Source organism: Salmo salar, chromosome 19, assembly GCF_965601325.2.
Source record: "Salmo salar chromosome 19, fSalSal1, whole genome shotgun sequence".
In the NCBI taxonomy this organism is placed as follows: Eukaryota; Metazoa; Chordata; class Actinopteri; order Salmoniformes; family Salmonidae; genus Salmo; species Salmo salar.
Window position 1 is genome coordinate 9,137,874 of NC_138309.1, and position 26,354 is coordinate 9,164,227.

Here is a 26,354-nt window from a genome sequence, read left to right on the forward strand (position 1 = left end):
GACACTTTTTTTAGTCGATTCAACTGTTGTCCTTTACAAGCTGCTTTTTTCTAAATTAACTGACGGTTAATACATACAGGAATCAAACCCACAGCCCTGATGAAGTTAAACACACCACCGTCCATCCTAGCCACATTTCCTAGTCATTACAATAGTCATTAGACAGTCATCCAATACAGACCTGTTTCAGACAACAAGCCAAGCTTGCTCTGAATAATCTCATAAATACCTGGATTAGGAAACTCAGAGAGAGAAACTGGTTTCTGTCTGTGTGGCCTGACGAGACTGAACATGAAGACTTGGGTTCTGTCATCTGCTGTTGTTTCTAAATATGGATAGTCTTTCTATATCTTGTGTGGTGTGCTAGCCTAATTCAGATTCAGTGTAGGTCAATACAGCGTCAGCCTGTCTCCACACAACAGATATTCTCAAGAGCAATCAGTCCTAATGACCTGCATGGGTGAATGAGTGAGTGGATGCGCAGTTTGGAGTGTATATAAATGTCACGGGCGTCGTAAGGATTGGACCAAAATGCAGCGGGAATGTGTATACTCATCTTTTTTATTGGCAGAAAGAAGGAAAAACAAAACAAAACACACATATACAAAAACAACGACGACAAACAGTCCTGTAAGGCATACAGCTACACACGAAACAACTACCCACAAAATCCCATAGAAAAAACACCTCAACTAAATAGGACCTTCAATTAGAGGCAACGAGGAACAGCTGCCTCCAATTGAAGCTCAAAACAATAAACTAGACATAGAAATAGAAAAACTAGAAACTAGAAATACAAAACATAGAACACAACCCAAAAAACCCCGACAACACAAAACAAACACACCCCTGCCACGTCCTGACCAAACCACAATAACAAATAACCTCTTTTACTGGTCAGGACGTGACAGTACCCCCGCCCCCCCCCCCCCCCAAAGGTGCAGACCCCGGAAGCACCTCACACAAAAATAAACACAAAAAAAATAAACCCCAAAACAAAAAAATAAACCTAACTAAAGGGAGGGAAGGGAGGGTGGCCACCGTCACCGACGGTTCTTGTGCTACACCCCCCCTCCCCAACCTCCTACTACGGAGGTGGCTCAGGCTCCGGCCTTACTCCCCAACCTAACCTGTCCACCCCCGCTAACTGGTTATTATACACTGCTCAAAAAAATAAAGGGAACACTTAAACAACACAATGTAACTCCAAGTCAATCACACTTCTGTGAAAACAAACTGTCCACTTAGGAAGCAACACTGATTGACAATACATTTCACATGCTGTTGTGCAAATGGAATAGACAACAGGTGGAAATTATAGGCAATTAGCAAGACACCCCCAATAAAGGAGTGGTTCGGCAGGTGGTGACCACAGACCACTTCTCAGTTCTTATGTTTCCTGGCTGATGTTTTGGTCACTTTTGCTGGCGGTGCTTTCACTCTAGTGGTAGCATGAGACGGAGTCTACAACCCACACAAGTGGCTCAGGTAGTGCAGCTCATCCAGGATGGCACATCAATGCGAGCTGTGGCAAGAAGGTTTGCTGTGTCTGTCAGCGTAGTGTCCAGAGCATGGAGGCGCTACCAGGAGACAGGCCAGTACATCAGGAGACGTGGAGGAGGCCGTAGGAGGGCAACAACCCAGCAGCAGGACCGCTACCTCCGCCTTTGTGCAAGGAGGAGCAGGAGGAGCACTGCCAGAGCCCTGCAAAATGACCTCCAGCAGGCCACAAATGTGCATGTGTCTGCTCAAACGGTCAGAAACAGACTCCATGAGGGTGGTATGAGGGCCCGACGTCCACAGGTGGGGGTTGTGCTTACAGCCCAACACCGTACAGGACGTTTGGCATTTGCCAGAGAACACCAAGATTGACAAATTCGCCACTGGCGCCCTGTGCTCTTCACAGACGAAAGCAGGTTCACACTGAGCACATGTGACAGACGTGACAGAGTCTGGAGACGCCGTGGAGAATGTTCTGCTGCCTGCAACATCCTCCAGCATGACCGGTTAGCCGGTGGGTCAGTCATGGTGTGGGGTGGCATTTCTATGGGGGGCCGCACAGCCCTCCATGTGCTCGCCAGAGGTAGCCTGACTGCCATTGGGTACCGAGATGAGATCCTCAGACCCCTTGTGAGACCATATGCTGGTGCGGTTGGCCCTGGGTTCCTCCTAATGCAAGACAATGCTAGACCTCATGTGGCTGGAGTGTGTCAGCAGTTCCTGCAAGAGGAAGGCATTGATGCTATGGACTGGCCCGCCCGTTCCCCAGACCTGAATCCAATTGAGCACATCTGGGACATCATGTCTCGCTCCATCCACCAACGCCACGCTGCACCACAGACTGTCCAGGAGTTGGCGGATGCTTTAGTCCAGGTCTGGGAGGAGATCCCTCAGGAGACCATCCGCCACCTCATCAGGAGCATGCCCAGGCATTGTAGGGAGGCCACACACACTACTGAGCCTACTTTTTACTTGTTTTAAGGACATTACATCAAAGTTGGATCAGCCTGTAGTGTGGTTTTCCACTTTAATTTTGAGTGTGACTCCAAATCCAGACCTTATTTTTGTGTGATTTTGTTGTCAGCACATTCAACTATGTAAAGAAAAAAGTATTTAATAAGATTATTTCATTCATTCAGATCTAGGATGTGTTATTTTAGTGTTCCCTTTATTTTTTTGAGCAGTATATATTACCCCTCCCGAAGTCTCTGGACTAAGGCGCATCGCTGAAGACCTCGGGCTGAGGCGCGTCACTGGAGACCTCGGGCTGATGCGCGTCGCTGGAGACCTCGGACTGGCGGGCGACTCTGGGAGCTCCGGTTCCGGACTGTAGGGCGACTCTCTCGGTTCTGGACTGTAGGCCGTCTCTCTCCGTTCCGGACTGTAGGCCGTCTCTCTCCGTTCCGGACTGTAGGCCGTCTCTCTCCGTTCCAGACTGTAGGCCGTCTCTCTCGGTTCCAGACTGTAGGCCATCTCTCTCGGTACCAGACTGTAGGCTATCTCTCGCGGGTCCAGACTGTAGGCCGTCTCTCTCGGTTCCAGACTGTAGGCCGTCTCTCTCGGTTCCAGACTGTAGGCCATCTCTCTCGGTTCCAGACTGTAGGCTGGCTTTCTCGGTTCCAGACTGTAGGCCGTCTCTCTTGGTTCCAGACTGTAGGCCGTCTCTCTCGGTTCCAGACTGTAGGCCGTCTCTCTCCGTTCCGGACTGTAGGCCGTCTCTCTCCGTTCCGGACTGTAGGCCGTCTCTCTCCGTTCCAGACTGTAGGCCGTCTCTCTCGGTTCCAGACTGTAGGCCGTCTCTCTCGGTACCAGACTGTAGGCCATCCCTCGCGTGTCCAGACTGTAGGCCGTCTCTCTCGGTTCCAGACTGTAGGCCGTCGCCGGAAGCACTGGACGGGGAACTGTCGCCGGAAGCTCTGGATGGGGAACTGTCGCCGGAAGCTCTGGACGGGGTACTGTCGCCGGAAGCTCTGGACGGGGTACTGTCGCCGGAAGCTCTGGACGGGGTACTGTCGCCGGAAGCTCTGGACGGGGACTGCGCACTGAAAGCCTGATGCGTGGGACTGGCTTTGGAGACGCCAGACTATTTACATGCACCACAGCGCTAGTGCGAGGAGCAGGACGTACTGGACTGGGCTGACGTACTGGAGGCCTGGTGCGTGGGGCTGGTACTGGAGGTACCAGACTGGGGACACGCACCCCAAGGCTAGTGTGAGGAGCGGGAACAGGACGTACTGGACTGGGCTGACGCACTGGAGGCCTGGTGCGTGGTGCTGGCTTTGGAGACGTCAGACTGGAAACACGCACCTCAAGGCTAGTGCGAGGAGCGGGAACAGGACGTACTGGACCATGAGTAGGCACCGGCAGTCTGGAGCGCACCGCCTGCACAACCCATCCTGGCTGGATGGTAACAGTAACCCTGCACGAGCGGAGTGCTGGTACAGGACGAACTGGGCTGTGCAGAGGCCTGATGGCTGCCGTGCGTAGAGCAGGCGTAGGGTAGCCTGGGCCTAGGAGGCGCACTGGTGGCCAGATGTGCTGTGCAGGCATACTCCTACCCGACTGGATGCCCACTCTAGCACGGCACTTGCGAGGAGCTGGGATCGCTCGCACCGGACTGTGCGTGCGCATGGGCGAGATCGTGCGCACTTCCGCATACACCGGTGCTCTCACTGCCAAACACTCCCCATAATAAACACGGGAAGTTGGCTTAGGGCTTACCCTAGGCCCAGCCAAACTACCCGTGTGCCCCCCCCCTCCAATTTTTTTTGGGGGGCTGCCTCTCGCACTTGCCTCTCAGTGCGTATAATGCCTCATAATAGCGCCGCTCCACCTTGGCTGCCTCCAGCTTCTCCTTAGGGTGCTGGTACTCCCCAGCCTGGTGCCAAGGTCCTGCCCCATCCAGAACCTCTTCCCATGTCCATGACTCCACAGAGCTCTGCTGCTGCTCCTTCCTCCGCTTCTTGGTCTGTTTGTGGTGGGTAGTTCTGTCACGGGCGTCGTAAGGATTGGACCAAAATGCAGCGGGAATGTGTATACTCATCTTCTTTTTTATTGGCAGAAAGAAGGAAAACCAAAACAAAACACACGTATACAAAAACAACGATGACAAACAGTCCTGTAAGGCATACAGCTATACACGAAACAACTACCCACAAATCCCATAGAAAAAACACCCCTACTAAATAGGACCTTCAATTAGAGGCAACGAGGAACAGCTGCCTCCAATTGAAGGTCAAAACAATAAACTAGACATAGAAATAGAAAAACTAGAAAATAGAACATAGAAATACAAAACATAGAACACAACCCAAAAAACCCTGACAACACAAAAAAAACACACCCCTGCCACGTCCTGAACAAACTACAATAACAAATAACCTCTTTTACTGGTCAGGACGTGACAATAAAAGTAATTTGTCTGTTTTGTTCGAGAGAAGTAACATGCTACAGTTGTTGCTGCTTTGCTGGGGTTTCTTCTGCTTTGCTGGGGTTTCTTCTGCATTTGCTGGGGTTGCTGCGGCTTTGCTGGGGTTGCTGCGGCTTTGCTGGGGTTGCTGCGGCTTTGCTGGGGTTGCTGCTGCTTTGCTGGGGTTGCTGCGGCTTTGCTGGGGTTGCTGCGGCTTTGCTGGTGTTGCTGCGGCTTTGCTGGGGTTGCTGCTGCTTTGCTGGGGTTGCTGCGGCTTTGCTGGGGTTGCTGCGGCTTTGCTGGGGTTGCTGCGGCTTTGCTGGGGTTGCTACGGCTTTGCTGGGGTTGCTACGGCTTTGCTGGGGCTGCTTCTGCTTTGCTGGGGTTGCTGCTGCTTTGCTGGGGTTGCTGTGGCTTTGTTGGGGTTGCTGTGGCTTTGTTGGGGTTGCTGTGGCTTTGTTGGGGTTGCTGCTGCTTTGCTGGGGTTGCTGCGGCTTTGCTGGGGTTGCTGCGGCTTTGCTGGGGTTGCTGCGGCTTTGCTGGGGTTGCTGCGGCTTTGCTGGGGTTGCTGCTGCTTTGCTGGGGTTGTGTGTGGGGTTCATGGTATTGATATACATTCCCCCTCTCAAAGGCTTTATGTTTGGAATAGTTCATTAATACAGCATTGTGTATAGGACATGCCAGGAAATGATCTGAAACAGATAGATTCTGCCTGGGCCTTTATAAATCTAGTGCCTGGTAATTGTTTTACCTTCTATATGATGACTAACATCCACATAATCTGCATCTCTATGGTCTAACTCTAACATTTGCAGTTTCTCTTTCTCTCTCTATTTTCACCCCCTGCATAATCATAAATGTTTTATTTTTCTGCGTTTCTATCTGGACATTCTGTAATGTTAACTTTTAGATATGTTCCAGTTCTGAGCAGAGAGGGAGGAAAGAAGATAGTGAAGGAAAGAGGGAGTCAGTGAAGGGAGGGGCCTCATGATGTCATTTTACTGAAGTGAAAGTAAACTAAAGCAGGGCATTGTACATGGAAACAAAGTCTGCTGCTCCTCACAAGGCTAACAACAACACAGCAGCACAGTGTCCAACATTCAACAAGAAAACAGGATAACTCCCACACAGGTAAGAGAGGTGGACAGGTTGAAACTATTCTCTACCACAGTGGTTTAGTATCAGCTCATACAGTATGACCTAAATACATCTATGCAGCTCATATGAGAGTACTACTGTAGCTGGTTATGTATGTCGCTTGGCTGTCAATCAAAACACAGCTAGACTATCATCAGTCCCATTTTGAGTGTTTCATTAAAACTGTCAACCCCCCCACTATTTTGTGGGTGCAAAAGGGATGTTTTCACATCTTTGATGCCAGCTTTGAAAACAGTATTTATTTTTGCTGAGATGAACTCTGGACCTTTGTCTGTAGTGATGTTTCAGGAAAGCTACTGCTGAGTCCTTCCAGGAAGTTAATTTACGGCTTCTCTGTTATTGTGTTCCAGATATGGCGTCCCTTAGCAGTCTCTTGCCTGAAGAGCAGATACAGTGCTCTATCTGTCTGGATGTGTTCACTGAGCCAGTCACTACTCCTTGTGGTCACAACTTCTGCAAGGCCTGTATCAGTGGATACTGGAATATGACTGGCCTGTGCCAGTGTCCAATGTGTAAGGACATGTTTTACAGAAGACCTGAGCTCAAAATCAACACAACCCTTAGAGATGTTGCAGATCATTTTAAGAGGATGAGAGACAGAGATGAGTCCCCTGCTAAGCCTGGAGAAGTGGCCTGTGATGTCTGCACTGGTAGAAAGCACAAGGCCCTGAAGTCCTGTCTGGAATGTCTGACCGCTCTCTGTGAAACTCACCTGCAGCCTCACAACAGAGTGGCAGGCCTGAAGAGACACACGCTGATCAACCCTGTGGAGAACCTGCAAGACAGGATGTGTAAGAAGCACAACAGACTCCTGGAACTGTTCTGCAGGACTGACCAGACGTGTGTGTGTAAGTTCTGCACTGAGACAGACCACAAGACTCACCTCACCGTCCCTCTAGAGGAAGAGTGTGGACAGAGGAAGGCTAAACTGGGGAAGACTGAGGCAGAAGTTCAGCAGATGATCCAGGAACGACTGCAGAAGGTTCAGGAGATCAAACACTCAGTAATATTCAGCAAAAGAGAGAGAGATAGCAGACAGCATGGAGGGTTTCACTGCTCTGGTGCGCTGCATTGAGAGAAGCCAGGCTGACTTCATTGAGGTGGTTGAGGAGAAGTTGAAAGCAGCAGAGTGGCAGGCTGAATTTCTCATTGAAGAGCTGGAGCAGGAAATCACTGAGCTACAGAGGAGATGCTCTGAGTTGGAGCAGCTCTCACACACCAAGGACCACCTCCACCTCCCCCAGAGCTCCCCACCCCTCTGTTAGCTTCCTCCCACCAGGAACTGGTCTCAGAAAAGTGTCCACAGTCAGCTGTGTCTGGGAAATGTAAGGAGAGTTGTGTATCAACTGGAAGATACTCTTCACAATGAGATGGAGAAGCTGCCTGACATCAAGCTGAAGAGGATGCAGCAGTATGCAGTGGATGTGACTCTGGACCCTGATACAGCATTTCCATTCCTCATCCTTGGTAAGAAAAATAGAAAACAAGTGAGATGTGGAGACAAGAAACAAGATAATCTCACTAATGATCCAAAGAGATTTAAAAATAGTTTCTCTGTCCTGGGTAAGGAGGGTTTCTCCTCTGGGAGATTCAACTATGAGGTGCAGGTGATGGGGAAGACATGGTGGTGGCTAGGAGTGGCCAGTGAATCCATAGACAGGAAGGAGAGTTTAAACCTGAGCTCTGATGGACTCTGGACTGTGTGGCTGAATGGCGAGAATGGGTATGGAGCCAACAATTACTACCCTGTCCGCCTCTCCCTGAGAGAGAAGCCCCAGAAGGTGGGGGTGTTTGTGGATTATGAGAAAGGTCAGGTCTCCTTCTATGATGTGAAGGCAAAGTCTCATATCTACTCCTTCTATGGATGCAACTTCACTGAGAAACTCTATCCATACTTCAACCCATATCTTAGCTGTAGTGGTGAAAACTCAGCCCCACTGGTCATCTCCTCTGTCAATCACACTCAGTGAAACAAGTTGTCACTAAAATGTAAACTACTCAGTTCAGCAGTTGATTAGTTTTGGATACTACAGATCAATATTGTTGGGTGTGCATCTCAAACTGTATAAAGTATAATCCCTTACCTCCCATGGACAAAGGTTTTGAAAATGTTCCCTCTGCATTGCAAGTATTGAGAGCAAGACTGATGGTTCTAAGTGATGTCAGAATGATGGTCAGATCTAAATTGTAAAGAGAGATACGAGTCTACTTTGACACGCTCTTCTGTATATCAAATCAAATTTCATTTGTCACATGCACCGACTACAGCAAATGTAGACTTCACCATAAAATGCTTACCTACAAGCCCTTCCCTACAATGCAGAGTTAAAAAGTGAAAAATAATTAAAAAGAACATAAGAAAAAAATAAACGAAATAATAACACAATACTAATAACAAGGCTATATACAAGGAGTACCGGCACCGATTCAATGGGGTATGAGGTAGTTCAGGTAATTGAGGTAATATGTACATGTAGGTAGGGGTAAAAGTGACTATACAATCATGATAGATAATAAACAGAGTAGCAGCAGCGTACAGTGCATTCGGAAAGTATTCAGACCCCTTCCCCTTTTCCACATTTTGTTACGTTACAGCCTTATTCTAAAATTGAATAAATTCAATCTACACACAATACCCCATAATGACAAAGCGAAAAACAGGTTTTATGAATTTTTGCAAATTTATAAAATAAAAAATGTAAAACAGAAATACCTTATTTACACAAGTATTCAGACCCTTTGCTACGAGACTCGAAATTGAGCTGAGGTGCATCCTGTTTCCATTGATCATCCTTGAGATGTTTCTACAACCTGGTAAATTCAATTGATTGGACATGACTTGGAAAGGCACACACCTGTCTATATAAGATCCCACAGTTAACAGTGTATGTCAGAGCAAAAACTTGAACCTGATCAAACATCTCCGGGAAGACCTGAAAATAGCTGTGCAGCGACGCTCCCCATCAAACCTGACAGAGTTGAGAGGATCTGCAGAGAAGAATGGGAGAAACTCCCTAAATACAGATGATAAGCTTGTAGCGTCATACCCAAGAAGACTCAAGGCTGTAATCGCTGCCAAAGGTGCTTCAACAAAGTACTGAGTAAAGGGTCTGAATACCTATGTAAATGTGATATTTCAGTAAAAAAAATCTATAATAATAATTAAAAAATTAAAAAACTACTGTTTTTGCTTTGTCATTATGGGGTATTGTGTGTAGACTGATGAGGGAAGAAAACTATTTAATCCATTTCAGAATGAGGCTGTAACATAACAAAATGTGGAGAAGGTCAAGGGTCTGAATACTTTCCAGATGCATTGTATGTGAAGAGTGTGAAAGAGTGTGTGTGTGTGTGTGTGTGTGTGTGTGTGTGTGTGTGTGTGTGTGTGTGTGTGTGTGTGAGTGAGAGAGCGTGTGTGTGTGTGTGTGTTGGAGTGTAGTATGTGTGAGTGTGTGGGTAGATTCCAGTCAGTGTGCATGGAGCAAATGCAAGAACGTCAGTGCAAAAATAAAAAAGGAATATCAATGCAAATAGCCATTTGATTAACAGTCTTATGACTTGGGGGTAGAAGCTGTTCAGGAGCCTTTTGGTCCCAGACTTGGCGCTCCGGTACCGCTTGCCGTGTGGTAGCAGAGAGAACAGTCTATGACTTGGGTGGCTGGAGTCTGACAATGTTGAGGGTCTTCCTCTGACACCACCTGGTATATAACCCCTAGAAGGCAAGGAGCTCGGTCCCAGTGATGTAGTGGTCTGTCCGCACGACCCTCTGTAGCGCCTTGCGGTTGGATGGGGCCTGTCATGCTAAATAGTGTCCCTGATTGTATCCTAGAACCAACAATAGATACATATATATTCAACCACAAGGGTGTACCAATGAGCTATGCGAGACAGGAAAAAAACGAGGACTACTGAAATGATATTATTTCAGTGTAGACAAGGGACGGGCAGGTTAAAATAAAAACATGACAGCCAGATAATCGAGTGTATTAATCATACGGATTTGCTTATGAATGTAGTGGAAATTAGCGTACTTCGTTATCTGTAAGGTAAATAACTTTAATGTGTCAAGCAGGTTACATGTTTTCTTTGCCATTTCCGAAACGTAGCAGCGTTTAAGACATGGATTTCATGTTGTAATGTTAACAAGGTACTAAAGTAGTTAGAATTCATGTTTTCATTTTATTAGCAAAACAAAACTTGTTTTAACAGCGAAACTGTCGTGGAAATCAGCCTTGTTTGCATAGCGATGTATAATGATATCCAAAAATGATAATGATTAGGTCGTCAAACCGTTGATATAGCAACAGATGCTAATAGTTGATCGAATCCCATTGTGATTTAGAGGGGGACACTATTTGGCATGACAGGCCCATAATGCATATGAGGTCTAAGTTTCGGTTCAACTTTTGTTGTTGTTGAAACCCGTTTGGAAATAAATCCATATTGTGAAATGCATAATTGTGCATGAATTATCTGTTGGAAAGGTGAACTGGCAGAGAAATGGTGACTTTGTTGTGTCCTTCAGTCCTTGAACGGCAGCTTTGCATTGCCAGGTGGGGTTACTGTGGTGTGTGTGCGTGTGTGTGCCGACGTCGGTACATAAATGCTGTGAGTGCTTTGGGTGTATGAGTGTGTGTGACAGGGAATCCCACATTATCCCCTGCGGTATTAGTTGGCTGTACATCGATCAATGGTTCTTGCTGGGAAGTGAACTCAGCTATTCTACCCCACTGATTCCCGCCAGCCCAGAACAGAGCGGGATAACCAGGAGTCATGGTATACCAAACCAGTGATCGGGAACAAACAAGAAGTAAGGAATATAATACTACGCCCGGGTCGTGTTCAGGAGGGCACAACATTCTGATTGTTGGAGCTAGAAATGTCTTGTATAGAGCTGACATGAATCCCTATAATTCTACAGAGAAGTGTCTGTTCTACATAACATTTCTATCTGAACGTTCTGTAAGGTTGCACCCCACTGAGCATGCTCAGGACTAACACACTACACCAGTAATGCCAGATAACAGATCATGTACCTAAAGCAAAATATATCTATTGAACATCATGTTACAGAAACCAAAGCAGACAATCATTTTAGAAATCTATAATATGTCTCGCAACATTAGGCTGCATCACATCCGGCCGTGAGTGGGAGTCCCATAGGGCGGCGCACAATTGGCCCAGCGTTGTCCGGGTTTGGCCGGGCTAGGCCATCATTGTAAATAAGAATATTTTCTTATCTAACTTGCCTAGTTAAAAAAAGGTACAAAATATATCTATATTTTTAAATTAGACCTCCTTCATGACTGTCCGTCCTGGTGAAATATGAAATATTGTCTTGTAGTTCCCTCTGGTGGGCACACAGCATAACTACAACAAGTCTGCACTCCTCTGCTGGTGCTCTCTGTATGGGCCTATTGTCTCTACCAGGGCCAAGTAGACCTGTAAAACACACATTTGAGGTGCCTGTACTCACCAAATACTTTCCCCAAGAATAATGTCTTGACCAGGTTGAACTGTGTGTCTGATTCCTCTGGGAGAGAGTAACTGACAGGGGGGTAGTGGTCCAACTAGAGGGGGAGAGTGAGAGAAGGAGGGGAAGAGAGAGGAGATCATGATACTAACCATTGGAGGTTTTCTATAGGCAATCATCAGCATCAACTGTGTTCAAACGGGCCTACTCATATCCATGAAGCATCAAGCATTGTCAATTATTCAAGTCCTGAGACTATTGAAGGCTTTTGTCTCCCTCTTGTGGTTCAAAATGGACATGTCTGAAATCGTCACAGACGATGCTTTGACGGCGGAGAGAAAGGTTGTTTTGTGTGTGTGTGTACCTGTATGGTGATAGTCCTGTTGCTTCTGGACATGTTGATGGTGTGTGGCTGTCCGTTGGCTAGGTTACGCTGGTCTACGTCTATGGTGAACAGCTCCTTGAGTCCGCCTAGGTTATACCGCACCTGGAGAGTTCCTACATGCGCGCGCACACACACAAATGGAGAGACCTGCATTTGAAACATATCTGAGAAGAGAAGAGCAGCAGAGCCGATGTGTGTCCGTGAGTGTGTGTCTTATGCGTCGTGTTAGTGTCTCACCATTCTGCCGTAGCACCAGTGCCAGGTAGTCTTGTGTCTTGGAGCTGACGTACAGCAGTATAGCCGGTGTGTTGGACGTGCTGAAGCTAAACGCTACTTCTTCTCTTGTCAGATTCACTTCCTGTGGAGTCGAAGGTTGGGCCACAAACCTTGTGTCCTGATTGCCTGTCTCTGACAGGAAGTTGTATCGCACCAGTGTCCCCGCCTCAAAGAAGCCCCCCACATCTGAGAGAGAGGAAGAGACAACACACACACACACACACACACACACACACACACACACACACACACACACACACACACACACACACACACACACACACACACACACACACACCTTGTTTAGGAGAGATAACATGCTGCTTGAGAGGAAGTTTATGGAGATACTGGCTGTCCAGAGTGTGTATGTGTGTGTTTTCGCTTGTGCCTGTGTTGCTTCACTGCCTGGCTTCTGGTCCCCACAAGACTAGTTAAACACGTCCACACGTCCACACGTCCACACGTCCACACACACACACACACACACACACACACACACACACACACACACACACACACACACACACACACACACACACACACACACACACACACACACACACACACACACACACACACAGAGCTATATCTGTAGAGATGCTGGTAAGAACCTCACTCTCTGGTGTAAGTGTGTGTGTGTGTGTGTGTGTGTTGTTCATTATGAAGTCAGAGTTGTCTGTCTGTGACCCCAGGGTATGGCAGCAGCAGCAGAATGAGACAGTCAGGATAATAATATTCTACCTCAGGAGTCGGGTGTAAATATGAATATAATGGAAATACGCATCACAATTATGACTGCTCTCATACATATGACAGTGGTAAGAGAACAGAGGGAGGAGGTCCTTTGGGGTATCTGAAGGGTATAACACACGTGTTAATAAACACACACACACATGCACACACACTATTTCACATTACATTCAAGGCCTCGTTTTCAGCTTTTCACACACACACACACACACACACACACACACACACACACACACACACACACACACACACACACACACACACACACACACACACACACACACACACACACACACACACACACACACACACACACACAGGGGGTACACTGGGGAGATACTTTCATGTCAGCTTCTTTGCATATTCCCACACACTGTCGTCTCTTTCTACCTCTATCCCCCTCTCTTTCTACCTCTATCCCCCTCTCTTTCTACCTCTATCCCCCCTCTCTTTCTACCTCTATCACCCCTCTCTTTCTACCTCTATCACCCCTCTCTTTCTACCTCTATCCCCCCTCTCTTCCTCCCTCTATCCCCCTCTCTTTCTACCTCTATCCCCCTCTCTTTCTACCTCTATCCCCCCTCTCTTCCTCCCTCTATCTCCCCTCTCTTTCTACCTCTACCCCCCCTCTCTTTCTACCTCTATCCCCCCTCTCTTCCTCCCTCTATCTCCCCTCTCTTTCTACCTCTATCCTCTAACACGTATTTCCTTGTCTCGTCACCCCTGCCTTGTGTAGAACACAGGAAAACAAGCTTAAGTTTAGGAAACAAATTAATTCATATGTCACGGATCTGGCTATGATGTCTCACTGCGATGGACAGAAACGAATGCTTACTTCTGAGTAAATGTTGTAGTTCCTCTGCAAACAAGAGGCTGCTGGTTACACCATCCAACAGCCTAGCAGTAATTTCAGGGTTCAGCGATTAGCTCTCACCTTTGGTGCAGAAGGGTCCGTCGTATGCCGTGGCAGTGCAGTCACAGGAGTAGCCATTATATTTCTCCACACACTTTCCTCCGTTCCTGCAGTACATTCCATAACTGGTACAATGACCCTGACAGCCTGGTTTTACACCTGGAGTTACCTAGAGAGAGAGGGAGGTAGAGGGAGAGAGGGAGGTAGATGGGGGGAGAGAGAGGGAGGTAGATGGGAGAGAGAGAGAGAGGCAGATGGGGGGGGAGAGAGAGAGGGAGGTAGATGGGAGAGAGAGAGAGAGGCAGATGGGGGGGAGAGAGAGAGGGAGGTAGATGGGAGAGAGAGAGAGAGGCAGATGGGGAGAGAGAGAGAGGTAGATGGAGAGAGAGAGGTAGATGGAGAGAGAGAAAGGGAGTTTGACTTTTGGATTCTCTTAATTTGCTTTAGTGAAGAGAACAACTTTTTTTTTATAAATATGATGAAATAAAAGATAATGTCACCTTTGCCCTCTCCTCAAGGTCAAGGGTCACGCCATTCATCCTGAGGGAGCGGATACATCCCAGAAACCCCCTCTGACCCCCTGCTGCACCTGAAGAGAGAGAGAAGAGAGAACAGAGAGAGATAGGATTATTTTGGGGAATAGGAATAGAGATCATTTCCCTTGAGGTTGAGTTAGGGATATATGACCGTTGATGGTCACAGTGATTTAACAGACCAGAGGAGAGATGCTTCCAGCCCTATCTAACCTAACATTAGCACTTAATTGATCAATTAGTGTGGCTGATTGGCTGGAGATATCACACACCCAGGTCTACATCAGGCTTTGATTAAAAGGTAGAGATTACATCAGGCAGACACTGTGGCCCTCCAGGACGGGAGTTGCTCACACCAGTGCTGTGTGTGTGGTGCACTCCTCCTGTCCTCTCTCTGTCTCCATAGGGTAAATTACTCTGTAATGATGTGCTAATGAACTAGCATATTATATTCATTAGGACAGCAATGCCTAGAGGGACACACACACACACACCATCCATTAGGCCAGTGTGGGCTGCTAGAATACCTTCCTTCTCTGAGCCAAACTAAGCAAACCAAGGCCAGGAGAGACATTAGCAGGCATGGACACAGTCCAAAATACCCACCAGTGGCACTGCATGAATGTCAATGGGAAACGACTACATGGATATGAACTGAAAATCATCATGCATATTTATGTATCTGTTTTTATTAAATGTTACCTACTGTCTTGGCAGGTCAACGAAGCTGGCTTCCCTGGGACAGTTGCATCACACACACACACACACACACACACACACATGCACATGCAGTGAACAAGCCCGTCACACATGGCGAGACGAGGAGGACACAGAATGAATAAAAAAGAGAAACAAAGAGAACAGGAAAGAAAAAACATGGAAAATGAAAGAGAAAGTGAGTGAAAACATGCAGAAAATATAGGAAATAATGCAATATCATATAACATTTTAAAATATAACATAATACCTCAAATAACAGAATATAAACACATGAATAATGAAGATAATGTAGGGATCACCTAAGTGAGTATTGGGGTGTGTTCTCCCCTGTACCTCTGTGTATAAACACCAGCTTTAGAATGCAAATCACACCCACTGCGGATCCCATCTGAGCCTGATTCAATTTCCCCCGACCAGGCAAATACCCTCGCTGCTCTGACACATGCAGATGAGCTACTAGAGAGACAGCAGCCTAGCCTAGCACAGTCAGATTTATACCGCTCTCTGATCCAGTACAAAGCAATAGGTCCCATGGCTGTATGGAGGTGACGGAAGAACTGATTGTGTTAAGCTGATGGTCTGATGGCGATTAGATTGATCCCTGAGGGGTAATTCAACCAGTAGGTTTCCCTGAAACCTACTGTACATGCAGGTCAGATAGTGGGGGACAAGTCTCCTGTGAGTTTTATCACTCTTTATAAGCCGGTATTAAAAGTTTCGCATCACAAATCAATATGTGCATGTATGGCTGTATGGTTAACGGTGGCATATAAGGACCGATTTACTTTAATTCAATTCAATTCAATACAACTTGATTAATCCCAATGGCCATTCAGGAAGCTGCAATGTGATAATGTTCTTCCATCCAAACCGCCAAAAACTGATGAGACGATGGAATTTAAAATGTGTTATTGGTATTCAGAACTATCTGACTTTGGAATGTCTGATTGGAATTTAGAAGTGTTTCTCAGAGAAAAAATAACTTTTCAGAGTCAGAGAGAGAAAGAGTAGGAAGGAAAGAGAATTTAATTCAACCTCAGCAGTTTTTCCCTCCATCCTAAATCCAGTTTTATTCGCTGTCGTCAGTGTTAAAGTATTGGCAGGTCCACAGCCACATAAAGCAGGGTGAGATAGAGGAGTGAAAAGAAGAGGTAGAGATAAAGCCATCTTTAACTTCTGTCCGAATGACCTTCACAGTCATTGTGTAGAGAAGAGAGGGAGCGGAGGAACAACTCAAATATCACAATGAAAATGTAGAGCCATTCTGTGTGGCATAATGAGAACTTAATTAATTGTCTCTGTGTGGCATAATGGGAACTTCATTAATTGTCTCTGTGTGGCATAATGAGGACTTAATTCATTGTCTCTGTGTGGCATAATGAGGACTTAATTCATTGTCTCTGTGTGGCATAATGAGGACTTAATTCATTGTCTCTGTGTGGCATAATGAGGACTTAATTCATTGTCTCTGTGTGGCATAATGAGAACATTAATTGTCTCTGTGTGGCATAATGAGAACTTCATTAATTGTCTCTGTGTGGCATAATGAGAACTTCATTAATTGTCTCTGTGTGGCATAATGAGGACTTAATTCATTGTCTCTGTGTGGCATAATGAGGACTTAATTCATTGTCTCTGTGTGGCATAATGAGGACTTAATTCATTGTCTCTGTGTGGCATAATGAGGACTTAATTCATTGTCTCTGTGTGGCATAATGAGAACATTAATTGTCTCTGTGTGGCATAATGAGAACTTCATTAATTGTCTCTGTGTGGCATAATGAGAACTTCATTAATTGTCTCTGTGTGGCATAATGAGGACTTAATTCATTGTCTCTGTGTGGCATAATGAGGACTTAATTCATTGTCTCTGTGTGGCATAATGAGGACTTAATTCATTGTCTCTGTGTGGCATAATGAGGACTTAATTCATTGTCTCTGTGTGGCATAATGAGGACTTAATTCATTGTCTCTGTGTGGCATAATGAGGACTTAATTAATTGTCTCTGTGTGGCATAATGAGGACTTAATTCATTGTCTCTGTGTGGCATAATGAGGACTTAATTCATTGTCTCTGTGTGGCATAATGAGGACTTAATTCATTGTCTCTGTGTGGCATAATGAGAACTTCATTAATTGTCTCTGTGTGGCATAATGAGAACTTCATTAATTGTCTCTGTGTGGCATAATGAGGACTTAATTCATTGTCTCTGTGTGGCATAATGAGGACTTAATTCATTGTCTCTGTGTGCGGATAAAAAGTCTTAATCCTCTGCAACTGTTAATAATTTAACACTGTCATGAGGAGTTAGTTGTACATCATTCTTTAACGTTGTGCGAATGTGTGTGTGATGTCTTATCTTCATTAGAATCAGTTGTATCTAAGCTTCGGAGAACCTATTTAGGGGAATATAAAGACACTTTATAATGTTATACTGGCACAAACTATATAGCCAACTTATTGAACTTTGCAAAGTTAAAATATAATGACTGATGAATTAAATAGAAATGCAGTAGTGTAGTATTGTACTATTTTTATGTTGGCGTGTGTGTGTGTATATCTCTTTCTCTTACCCACATAAAGCTGACTAAACAGCTCTAGCCGTGTGTGTCCCTGTGGAGGGGCGGGACGAGCTTCCCTATAGTTCAGATCCAGCTGTAGCACCGCCTCCTTCACGGTCCGCTCTGCCATGACGCGATGCCATTGGTCATCATTGAGGGGCGTGGCTGAATGGACGGCCAATTCCACGGGGCCATTCCCCACATCAAAGGAGAACGAGATGACAGTAGGAGCTAGAGGAAGAAGAGGAAGAATAAAAGGCAGAATAATAATAATTTAAACAAGAAGTATTGAATCAATGCCATGTCCACAAACTACTAACCACATTTGAATATATTTATTTGAATGCATAAAGTACCTTTGGTTTAATAATCAAACATTTTCAGTCTTCATCTCATAAATCATTGTTTTCCACCTTGGAGTTCTACAGTTCAATAACTAATCTAATGCCTCATTGGTTATGGAGACTCATTTAGTTATTATAGATTTCAGCTTTACTGTGATAATGACTGCACTCAGTGTTTGATGGAGCTAATTCACAAAAATATTGATACACACACACACACACACACACACACACACACAAAAGAGAGAATGTGTGTGTGTGACTGTGTCTGTAGAGATGTGTGTGTATGTATGTATAGGTGTCTGTAGAGAGGTGTGTGTGTGTGTGTGTGTGTGTATGTATATGTGTCTGTAGAGATGTGTGTGTGTATGTATAGGTGTCTGCAGAGAGGTGTGTGTGTGTGTATGTATAGGTGTCTGTAGAGAAGTGTGTGTGTGTGTATGTATAGGTGTCTGTAGAGAAGTGTGTGTGTATGTATATGTGTCTGTAGAGATGTGTGTGTGTGTGTGTATGTATAGGTGTCTGCAGAGAGGTGTGTGTGTGTGTATGTATAGGTGTCTGTAGAGAGGTGTGTGTGTGTATGTATAGGTGTCTGTAGAGATGTGTGTGTGTGTATGTATATGTGCCTGTAGAGATGTGTGTGTATGTATAGGTGTCTGCAGAGAGGTGTGTGTGACTGTGTCTGTAGAGGTGTGTGTGTGTGTGTGTATAGGTGTCTGTAGAGGTGTGTGTGTGTGTGTGTATAGGTGTCTGTAGAGGTGTGTGTGTGTCTGTGTGTGTGTATGTTTAGGTGTCTGTAGAGGTGTGTGTGTGTGTGTATAGGTGTCTGTGTGTGTGTATGTATAGGTGACTGTAGAGGTGTGTGTGTGTGTGCATAGGTGTCTGTAGAAGTGTGTGTGTGTGTGTGTGTGTGTGTGTGTGTGTGTGTGTGTGTGTGTGTGTGTATAGGTGTCTGTAGAGATGTGTGTGTGTATAGGTGTCTGTTGAGGTGTGTGTGTGTGTATGTATGTGTGTATAAGTCTGCCACTAGCCACCTGTTCAGTCCAGATGTTACTGGCTAAAGGCTATGTGTGAGTCACTCTCCCTTCTGCCCTCTCACCTGGCCACCCTATCAATCACACACTGATCATCATCCCTTTTATTGCTCTCCTTTATTTCCACTCTTTCCTACTCCATCCTCCCTTTTCTCTCCCTCCAGAAACAACAGAGGGACAGTTTAGCCTCTGTTAGCTGAGTAAAACAGCCAAACACAGAGCCTAAAGCCCCAGTGTGAAAACAGACTAACTAATCTATTGTAATGAAGGCCTGAGCACGACTTGGTGAAACTCCAACTAATCTCCCTCTTCTTTCTCTCCATCGCTCCCTCCATCCCATCCTCCACCTCATCTCTACTTCTGTTAACAAAAGAAAAAAGGACACAGACACACACCACCTCACCCTTGAGAGAGTGTTTTGAAAGATGAGAGCGGGAGAACGACGAGAGAAATAAATTATTTCTCCTCCAACAAAATTAAAGCTCATTCACGACTCAGACATGAATATTCAACAACCTCTTCTCAAAGAGAAAGATGGTGAGAGAGAGAGAGAGAGGGCGAGAGATGCAGAGAAAGAGAGGGAATGAATGACAAAGGGCGAGAGAGAGAGATGGCAGCTGGAGGAGGTGTGGGTGTGTCCTAAGTAGGTGTTATATATTAGTAGTAAGCCAAGATGTCTGACGTTTCCCCCAAGGTGGCTGTTATACATCACTACTAAACACTCTGCCACAAAATTGTGAGTGGATGAGGTGAATTACCCCCATCAAACCTAAAGCTCTTTGAAATCTGAGGAAATGTAATTTGTCATCCATCATCAAATTGACAGCCACTATGCTGCCCTAAAATGGCAAAACGCAGTAACTATGAATTTGGTAAAAAATGATTTGATCTGTTGTAATGGCCAGGTATATTATCTGATTAATGTGGTATTTACTTTCCTGACCCAAGAACAAACGAGTTGGTCAGAATATACAATGGATTATCAGAAATTGCTGTCTGTCTAAACAGAAAAAGACATATTTTTCAGCAAAATAAATTACTGCGTTTTGCCTGTGTAGGGCAGTATGGTTAAATAGCCATCTCATCATAAAAGAACCGTGGCTAAATTTGATCCCCTGGAATTTAACATTCTCAATCTGAATATGATTGAATGCCCATTTAGACATTTAATTTCAGTTATTCAAGTATAGTCGCATAAAGCACATGACATGTCAATCATCGCTTTAGAGCCATATAGAGCGATACAGTACCGGTACCCCTTGTATATAGCCTCGTTATTGTTATGTTATTGTGTAACTTTTTATTCATTTTTACTTTAGTTTATTTGGTAAATATTTTCTTAACTCTTCTTGAAAGGCACTGTTGTTTAAGGGCTTGTAAGTAAGCATTTCAAAAGAACTTGCTGTATTTGGGCACATGTGACAAATAAAGTTTGATTTGACTTGATTTGAGAACTGAGAGGGAAGCAGTCAGGGAATTTTTTGAAAGTCTGAATAGAAATGTCAGAGTTTTTTTTCACTGTTCTAATACAGTGTTCTAATACAGTGTTCTAATAGAGTGTTCTAATAAAGTGTTCAAATAACAGTGTTCTAATACAGTGTTCTAATACCGTGTTCTAATACAGTGTTCAAATAACAGTGTTCTAATACAGTGTTCTAATACCGTGTTCTAATACCGTGTTCTAATAGAGTGTTCTAATAAAGTGTTCAAATAACAGTGTTCTAATACAGTGTTCTAATACCGTGTTCTAATACAGTGTTCTAATACAGTGTTCTAATACAGTGTTCTAATACAGTGTTCAAATAACAGTGTTCTAATACAGTGTTCTAATACAGTGTTCTAATACCGTGTTCTAATACAGTGTTCAAATAACAGTGTTCTAATACAGTGTTCTAATAGAGTGTTCTAATAAAGTGTTCAAATAACAGTGTTCTAATACAGTGTTCTAATACCGTGTTCTAATAGAGTGTTCTAATAAAGTGTTCAAATAACAGTGTTCTAATACAGTGTTCTAATACAGTGTTCTAATACCGTGTTCTAATACAGTGTTCTAATAAAGTGTTCTAATACCGTGTTCTAATACCGTGTTCTAATACAGTGTTCTAATACAGTGTTCTAATAGAGTGTTCTAATAAAGTGTTCAAATAACAGTGTTCTAATACAGTGTTCTAATACAGTGTTCTAATACCGTGTTCTAATACAGTGTTCTAATACAGTGTTCTAATACAGTGTTCTAATACCGTGTTCTAATACCGTGTTCTAATACCGTGTTCTAATACAGTGTTCTAATACAGTGTTCTAATAGAGTGTTCTAATAAAGTGTTCAAATAACAGTGTTCTAATACCGTGTTCTAATACAGTGTTCTAATACAGTGTTCTAATACCGTGTTCTAATAGAGTGTTCTAATAAAGTGTTCAAATAACAGTGTTCTAATACAGTGTTCTAATACAGTGTTCTAATACAGTGTTCTAATACTGTGTTCTAATACAGTGTTCTAATACAGTGTTCTAATACCGTGTTCTAATAGAGTGTTCTAATAAAGTGTTCAAATAACAGTGTTCTAATACAGTGTTCTAATACCGTGTTCTAATACAGTGTTCAAATACAGTGTTCTAATACCGTGTTCTAATAGAGTGTTCTAATAAAGTGTTCAAATAACAGTGTTCTAATACAGTGTTCTAATACCGTGTTCTAATACAGTGTTCTAATACAGTGTTCTAATACCGTGTTCTAATAGAGTGTTCTAATACAGTGTTCTAATACAGTGTTCTAATACAGTGTTCTAATACAGTGTTCTAATACCGTGTTCTAATACAGTGTTCTAATACAGTGTTCTAATACAGTGTTCAAATAACAGTGTTCAAATAACAGTGTTCTAATAAAGTGTTCTAATACAGTGTTCTAATACAGTGTTCTAATAAAGTGTTCTAATACAGTGTTCAAATAACAGTGTTCTAATACAGTGTTCAAATAACAGTGTTCTAATACAGTGTTCTAATACAGTGTTCAAATAAGTGTTCTAATACAGTGTTCAAATAACAGTGTTCTAATACAGTGTTCTAATACAGTGTTCTAATACAGTGTTCAAATAACAGTGTTCTAATACAGTGTTCAAATAACAGTGTTCTAATACAGTGTTCAAATAACAGTGTTCTAATACAGTGTTCTAATACAGTGCAATAAAGAGAGGAGGGTTGAAGAGGGGAAAAAGGGAAGTAATTGAAAAAGATGAAAGAGAGAGAGAACAAGCCAGAGAGGCCAATGAAAGGAGTGTAAAAACGGAAGAAGCAACAAAACTAAAGAGTGTGCTAAATGAGAGAGAACGAGGTACAGTCACTTACATTTGAGTTCGAGGCGTATGAAGTCTGTGTTGCCGAGGTTTTCCAGGAACACTCCGTAGGGAGCGCTGGTCTTGAAGTAGAAGGAGATATCAGCGCTGGTCTCTCCCTGGAAAGTGGAGAAATGCAAGTAGGAGGAGGGCGTGGTGAATGATGCTGCGTTCCAGTAGTTACCTGGGGAAAAGGAGGGGAAATGCAGGGGAAAAGGAGGGGAAAAGAAGGGGAAACGCAGGGGAAAAGGAGGGGAAACACAGGGGAAAAGAAGGGGAAACGCAGGGGAAAAGGAGGGGAAACACAGGGGAAAAGAAGGGGAAAAGAAGGGGAAACACAGGGGAAAAGAAGGGGAAACGCAGGGGAAAAGAAGGGGAAACACAGGGGAAAAGAAGGGGAAACACAGGGGAAAAGAAGGGGAAACGCAGGGGAAAAGAAGGGGAAACACAGGGGAAAAGAAGGGGAAACGCAGGGGAAAAGAAGGGGAAACGCAGGGGAAAAGAAGGGGAAACGCAGGGGAAAAGAAGGGGAAACGCAGGGGAAAAGAAGGGGAAACACAGGGGAAAAGAAGGGGAAACGCAGGGGAAAAGAAGGGGAAACGCAGGGGAAAAGGAGACGAGAAAAATAAGATGTCAGATGACCTTTGGAGGAACAAAAGCTCATGGCATGGGATTCAGCTTTGTATTATCTATGTCTTTCTCCCACCCTCTTTCTCTTTCTTTCCCTCTCTTTCTCTCTCTCTCTGCATCTTTCTGGCAGGAGGAGGGGAAAGATGACAAAGAGAGGTAGTGTGAGAGAGAGAGATAGAAAGAGAGAGAGAGAGAAAGAGGGATGCAGCATGTATTGTATGTCGTTATCTGTTCAGTGAGATCTGTGTGAAACTTCAATCTAAAGACTTCATTCACACAGAGACACTTAAGAGACTGTGTGGTTATTTGTAGGTGTGAGTGTGTGTGTGTGTATGTATGTGTGTGTGTGGGATGGCAGATAAATCTGTCACTTCCAGCCATGCCCTGAATAACATTACATCTGCCCCTCCCTCACCCCTTCTGTCTCTCTCCCCCTCTTTTTTAATCTCTTTCTCTCTTTCCCTCTATCCCTCTCTGTTTCCCCAGCTCTCTTTAAGCCTCTCTGCTCTGGGACGGGATGTGATGCTTGGCAAGAGGAGGAGTCCAGTGCTTTTACAGAGGAGGGCTTATCGCACTGCCCCAGAAGCCACACGCACAAGCATAAGTACGCGCAAGCACACACACGCACACTTGCCACCTACTGGGCCCGTTTTATTATTTGAAGTCTTTGCTATTTAATTACGATTACCCAGAGGCAGACATGGCTAAAGAATAGGGTTAACTTGGGACCCGATGAAACACACACACACACACACACACACACACACACACACACACACACACACACACACACACACACACACACACACACACACACACACACACACACACACACACACACACACACAGGGCCTGTCCTGGCTGTTCAGCCGCTCTAGGCGAGACAAGCTCCTACAAGAACAGTCCAAGTAAGCAAAATGACATTGAAAGACGTCTAAAATACATATTTTTCCAGATGTTGAAGTTCAGTTCAATTTTGGTTCTGAATCAAAGACAAAAATACATATTTTCCGGGCTTTGAAATCAGGTACATTTTCGGTTCTGAAGGAAAGTTTAAAATAGGTCATTTATAGACGTCTATGTTTGTGCCAAATCAAGGCTGGTCCAGACTTGACAAAATCTGAACCAAACATAAGATGTCCAATTAGAGTCAGCATCGGTCTGTGCTTACTGAGGTATAGCCTACATCAGGGATGGGTAACTCTAGTCCTCAGGGGCCGGACTGGTGTCACTTTCCCCATCCCTAGCCAACACAGCTGATGAAACTAATTCCATTCTAAACTGAAGATCAGGATTAGTTAGTTATTGGTGTCAGATGTGTTAGCTGGGGCTGGGACAAAAGTTTGACACCAATCAGGCCCCAGAGGACTGGAGTTGCCCATCACTGGCCTACAGTGTCGCCTGAAATAACATTTTAGGAATGCCCATCTATGTGGTAGGCATACTGTGTAAAACACCAAGAAAAGACGTCTGGTCCGGATAGGACCAAAAAAAGACATCCAAAAGACGTAGGCATCGGTCCGTGCTTACACTGGAATGTTATGAATGCCCATCAACGTGGCAGGCCCTCCGTATGTAAAACAGGCCATAGCATTGGCTTTATTAGTCCTGATTCCTGTAACTAATCAGTCAATGACTATTTAAGCTCTGAATATCAGCTACCCAACTTTATCAGGAGGAGTTATCCTGAAGCTATTTGCAATGTGTTGACACAGCTAGAAATGCAGAAATATTACATTTTTTCGCCATGATCATGCTTGTCAAAAAAATTGACGGATAAAAACTTGAAACCACTGATCATGACAATAGGGTGAAACTCCTAGACAACACTTGTGGTAGTCCATTCCATACTGTCCATTTTACTTTGACCTGTTTTTGGATATGTTGTCTGTTAATTAACATGTCAGTGCATTTTTTATTTGAATGGGGCGCCATTTAGGTTAGGCTATTTGATCGGAGAAACCTACATGATGTAAAAAATATCTGTCACATTACATTGTCATCCATTTTATCTCGTCTGTAGGCTACAGAAAATGCCACATACTCTTTCTACCATATCCTAGATCTGCTACATGATTTATGTTAGATTCTTTTTTTGACGTAACATTGGTGGAGCGCCGCAGAGATGTGTCTCTCCAACAGCACCCTGGAGAGGCACGCTGGGAATGGACAAGATAATTATTTTGAATCCTTGCCATTGACAAAGTGGGCACTGCTTATCATAGGGCGGCATCAGCACTTACCTAAAAAGCCCATATGCCACCGTTTGAGAGAAATTGTCATTGTTTTTGGCCAGAATTAATTGTGTGAGGTATTTATTATGTGCTGTTGGAGGTACCGTCTTGGTCTGTTTAGCTCAGAAAATGCTGCCCTCGTCGATCTCCCGCCATAAGAAGACCCATAATCCTGACTAATGAGAGGGCTGGGCCCTGCACACACCCACACACAAACTCTTTCAGCTATGACTGAGGGTCGGGTCCTTTGTCCCTACATCATGTGGACATGGTAATGATAGAGTTCGAAAGGGTCAGAAATGTTTTATCCTTTCTTTCCTTCATTCTTCTGTTCCTCTCTCCTTTTAAGTGTGTATAATTGAGTTTGATTTTCTATTCCTTTTATGAAAGGCCTCTAATTGTATTGCTCTGAAGAGAAAAAGTTCAAAAGTTTGACAAAAGACCCTTAAGGTGATTGACACAAAAGACACACGTTGAATTGAGTATGTGGGCGCGGGTGTGTATGAGCGCATACACACTCACCCTTACACACACGCACCCATGCGCACGTGTGCACACACACACACACTTTGGTGCAATTTTCACAAGTACAGTGCCTTCAGATAGTATTCAGACCCCTTGACTTTTTTCAAATGTTGTTACATTACAACCTTACTATAAAATTGATTAAATAAAATATTTTCCTCAGAAATCTACATACAGAAATACCTTATTTACGTAAGTATTCAGACCCTTTGTTATGAGACATGAAATTAAGCTCAGGTGCATCCTGTTTCCATTGATCATCCTTGAGATGTTTCTACAACTTGAATGGAATCCACCTGTGGTAAATTCAATTGATTGGACATGATTTGGAAAGGCACACACCTGTCTATATAAGGTCCCACAGTTGACATTGCATGTCAGAGCAAAAACCAAGCCATGAGGTCGAATTAATTGTCCATAGAGCTCCAAGACAGGATTTCTGTAGCATTGTAGGTCCACAAGAACACAGAGGCCTCCATCATTCTTAAATGGAAGAAGTTTGGAGCTCTGTCAGAGTTACCATCGGGTTCTTGGTCACCCTCGATTGCTGAGTTTGGCCGGACAGCCAGCTCTAGGAAG

General features: G+C 44.3%; 2 protein-coding genes across 2 annotated transcripts in view; one reads left to right on the forward strand and one right to left on the reverse strand.

Moving 5' to 3' along the window:
• LOC106578389 (contactin-associated protein-like 2) overlaps positions 1-26,354 on the reverse strand; it is a 227,629-nt gene that overhangs the window by 16,471 nt on the left and 184,804 nt on the right. The window contains exons 18-24 of the mRNA XM_045702061.2: positions 22,400-22,570; positions 17,692-17,910; positions 14,365-14,453; positions 13,886-14,033; positions 12,163-12,387; positions 11,905-12,038; positions 11,544-11,637 (exon numbers count right to left, since the gene is read on the reverse strand). Coding sequence (XP_045558017.1) covers positions 11,544-11,637; positions 11,905-12,038; positions 12,163-12,387; positions 13,886-14,033; positions 14,365-14,453; positions 17,692-17,910; positions 22,400-22,570 — 1,080 coding nt within the window. The remainder of the gene's footprint in view (positions 1-11,543; positions 11,638-11,904; positions 12,039-12,162; positions 12,388-13,885; positions 14,034-14,364; positions 14,454-17,691; positions 17,911-22,399; positions 22,571-26,354) is intronic.
• Positions 5,920-11,148, forward strand: LOC123728985 (E3 ubiquitin-protein ligase TRIM21). Its single transcript, XM_045702076.2, is given in 3 exon segments — positions 5,920-6,040; positions 6,418-7,084; positions 7,086-11,148. Coding segments are annotated over 2 exon segments (1,617 nt in total). The 5' UTR covers positions 5,920-6,040; positions 6,418-6,419; the 3' UTR covers positions 8,038-11,148.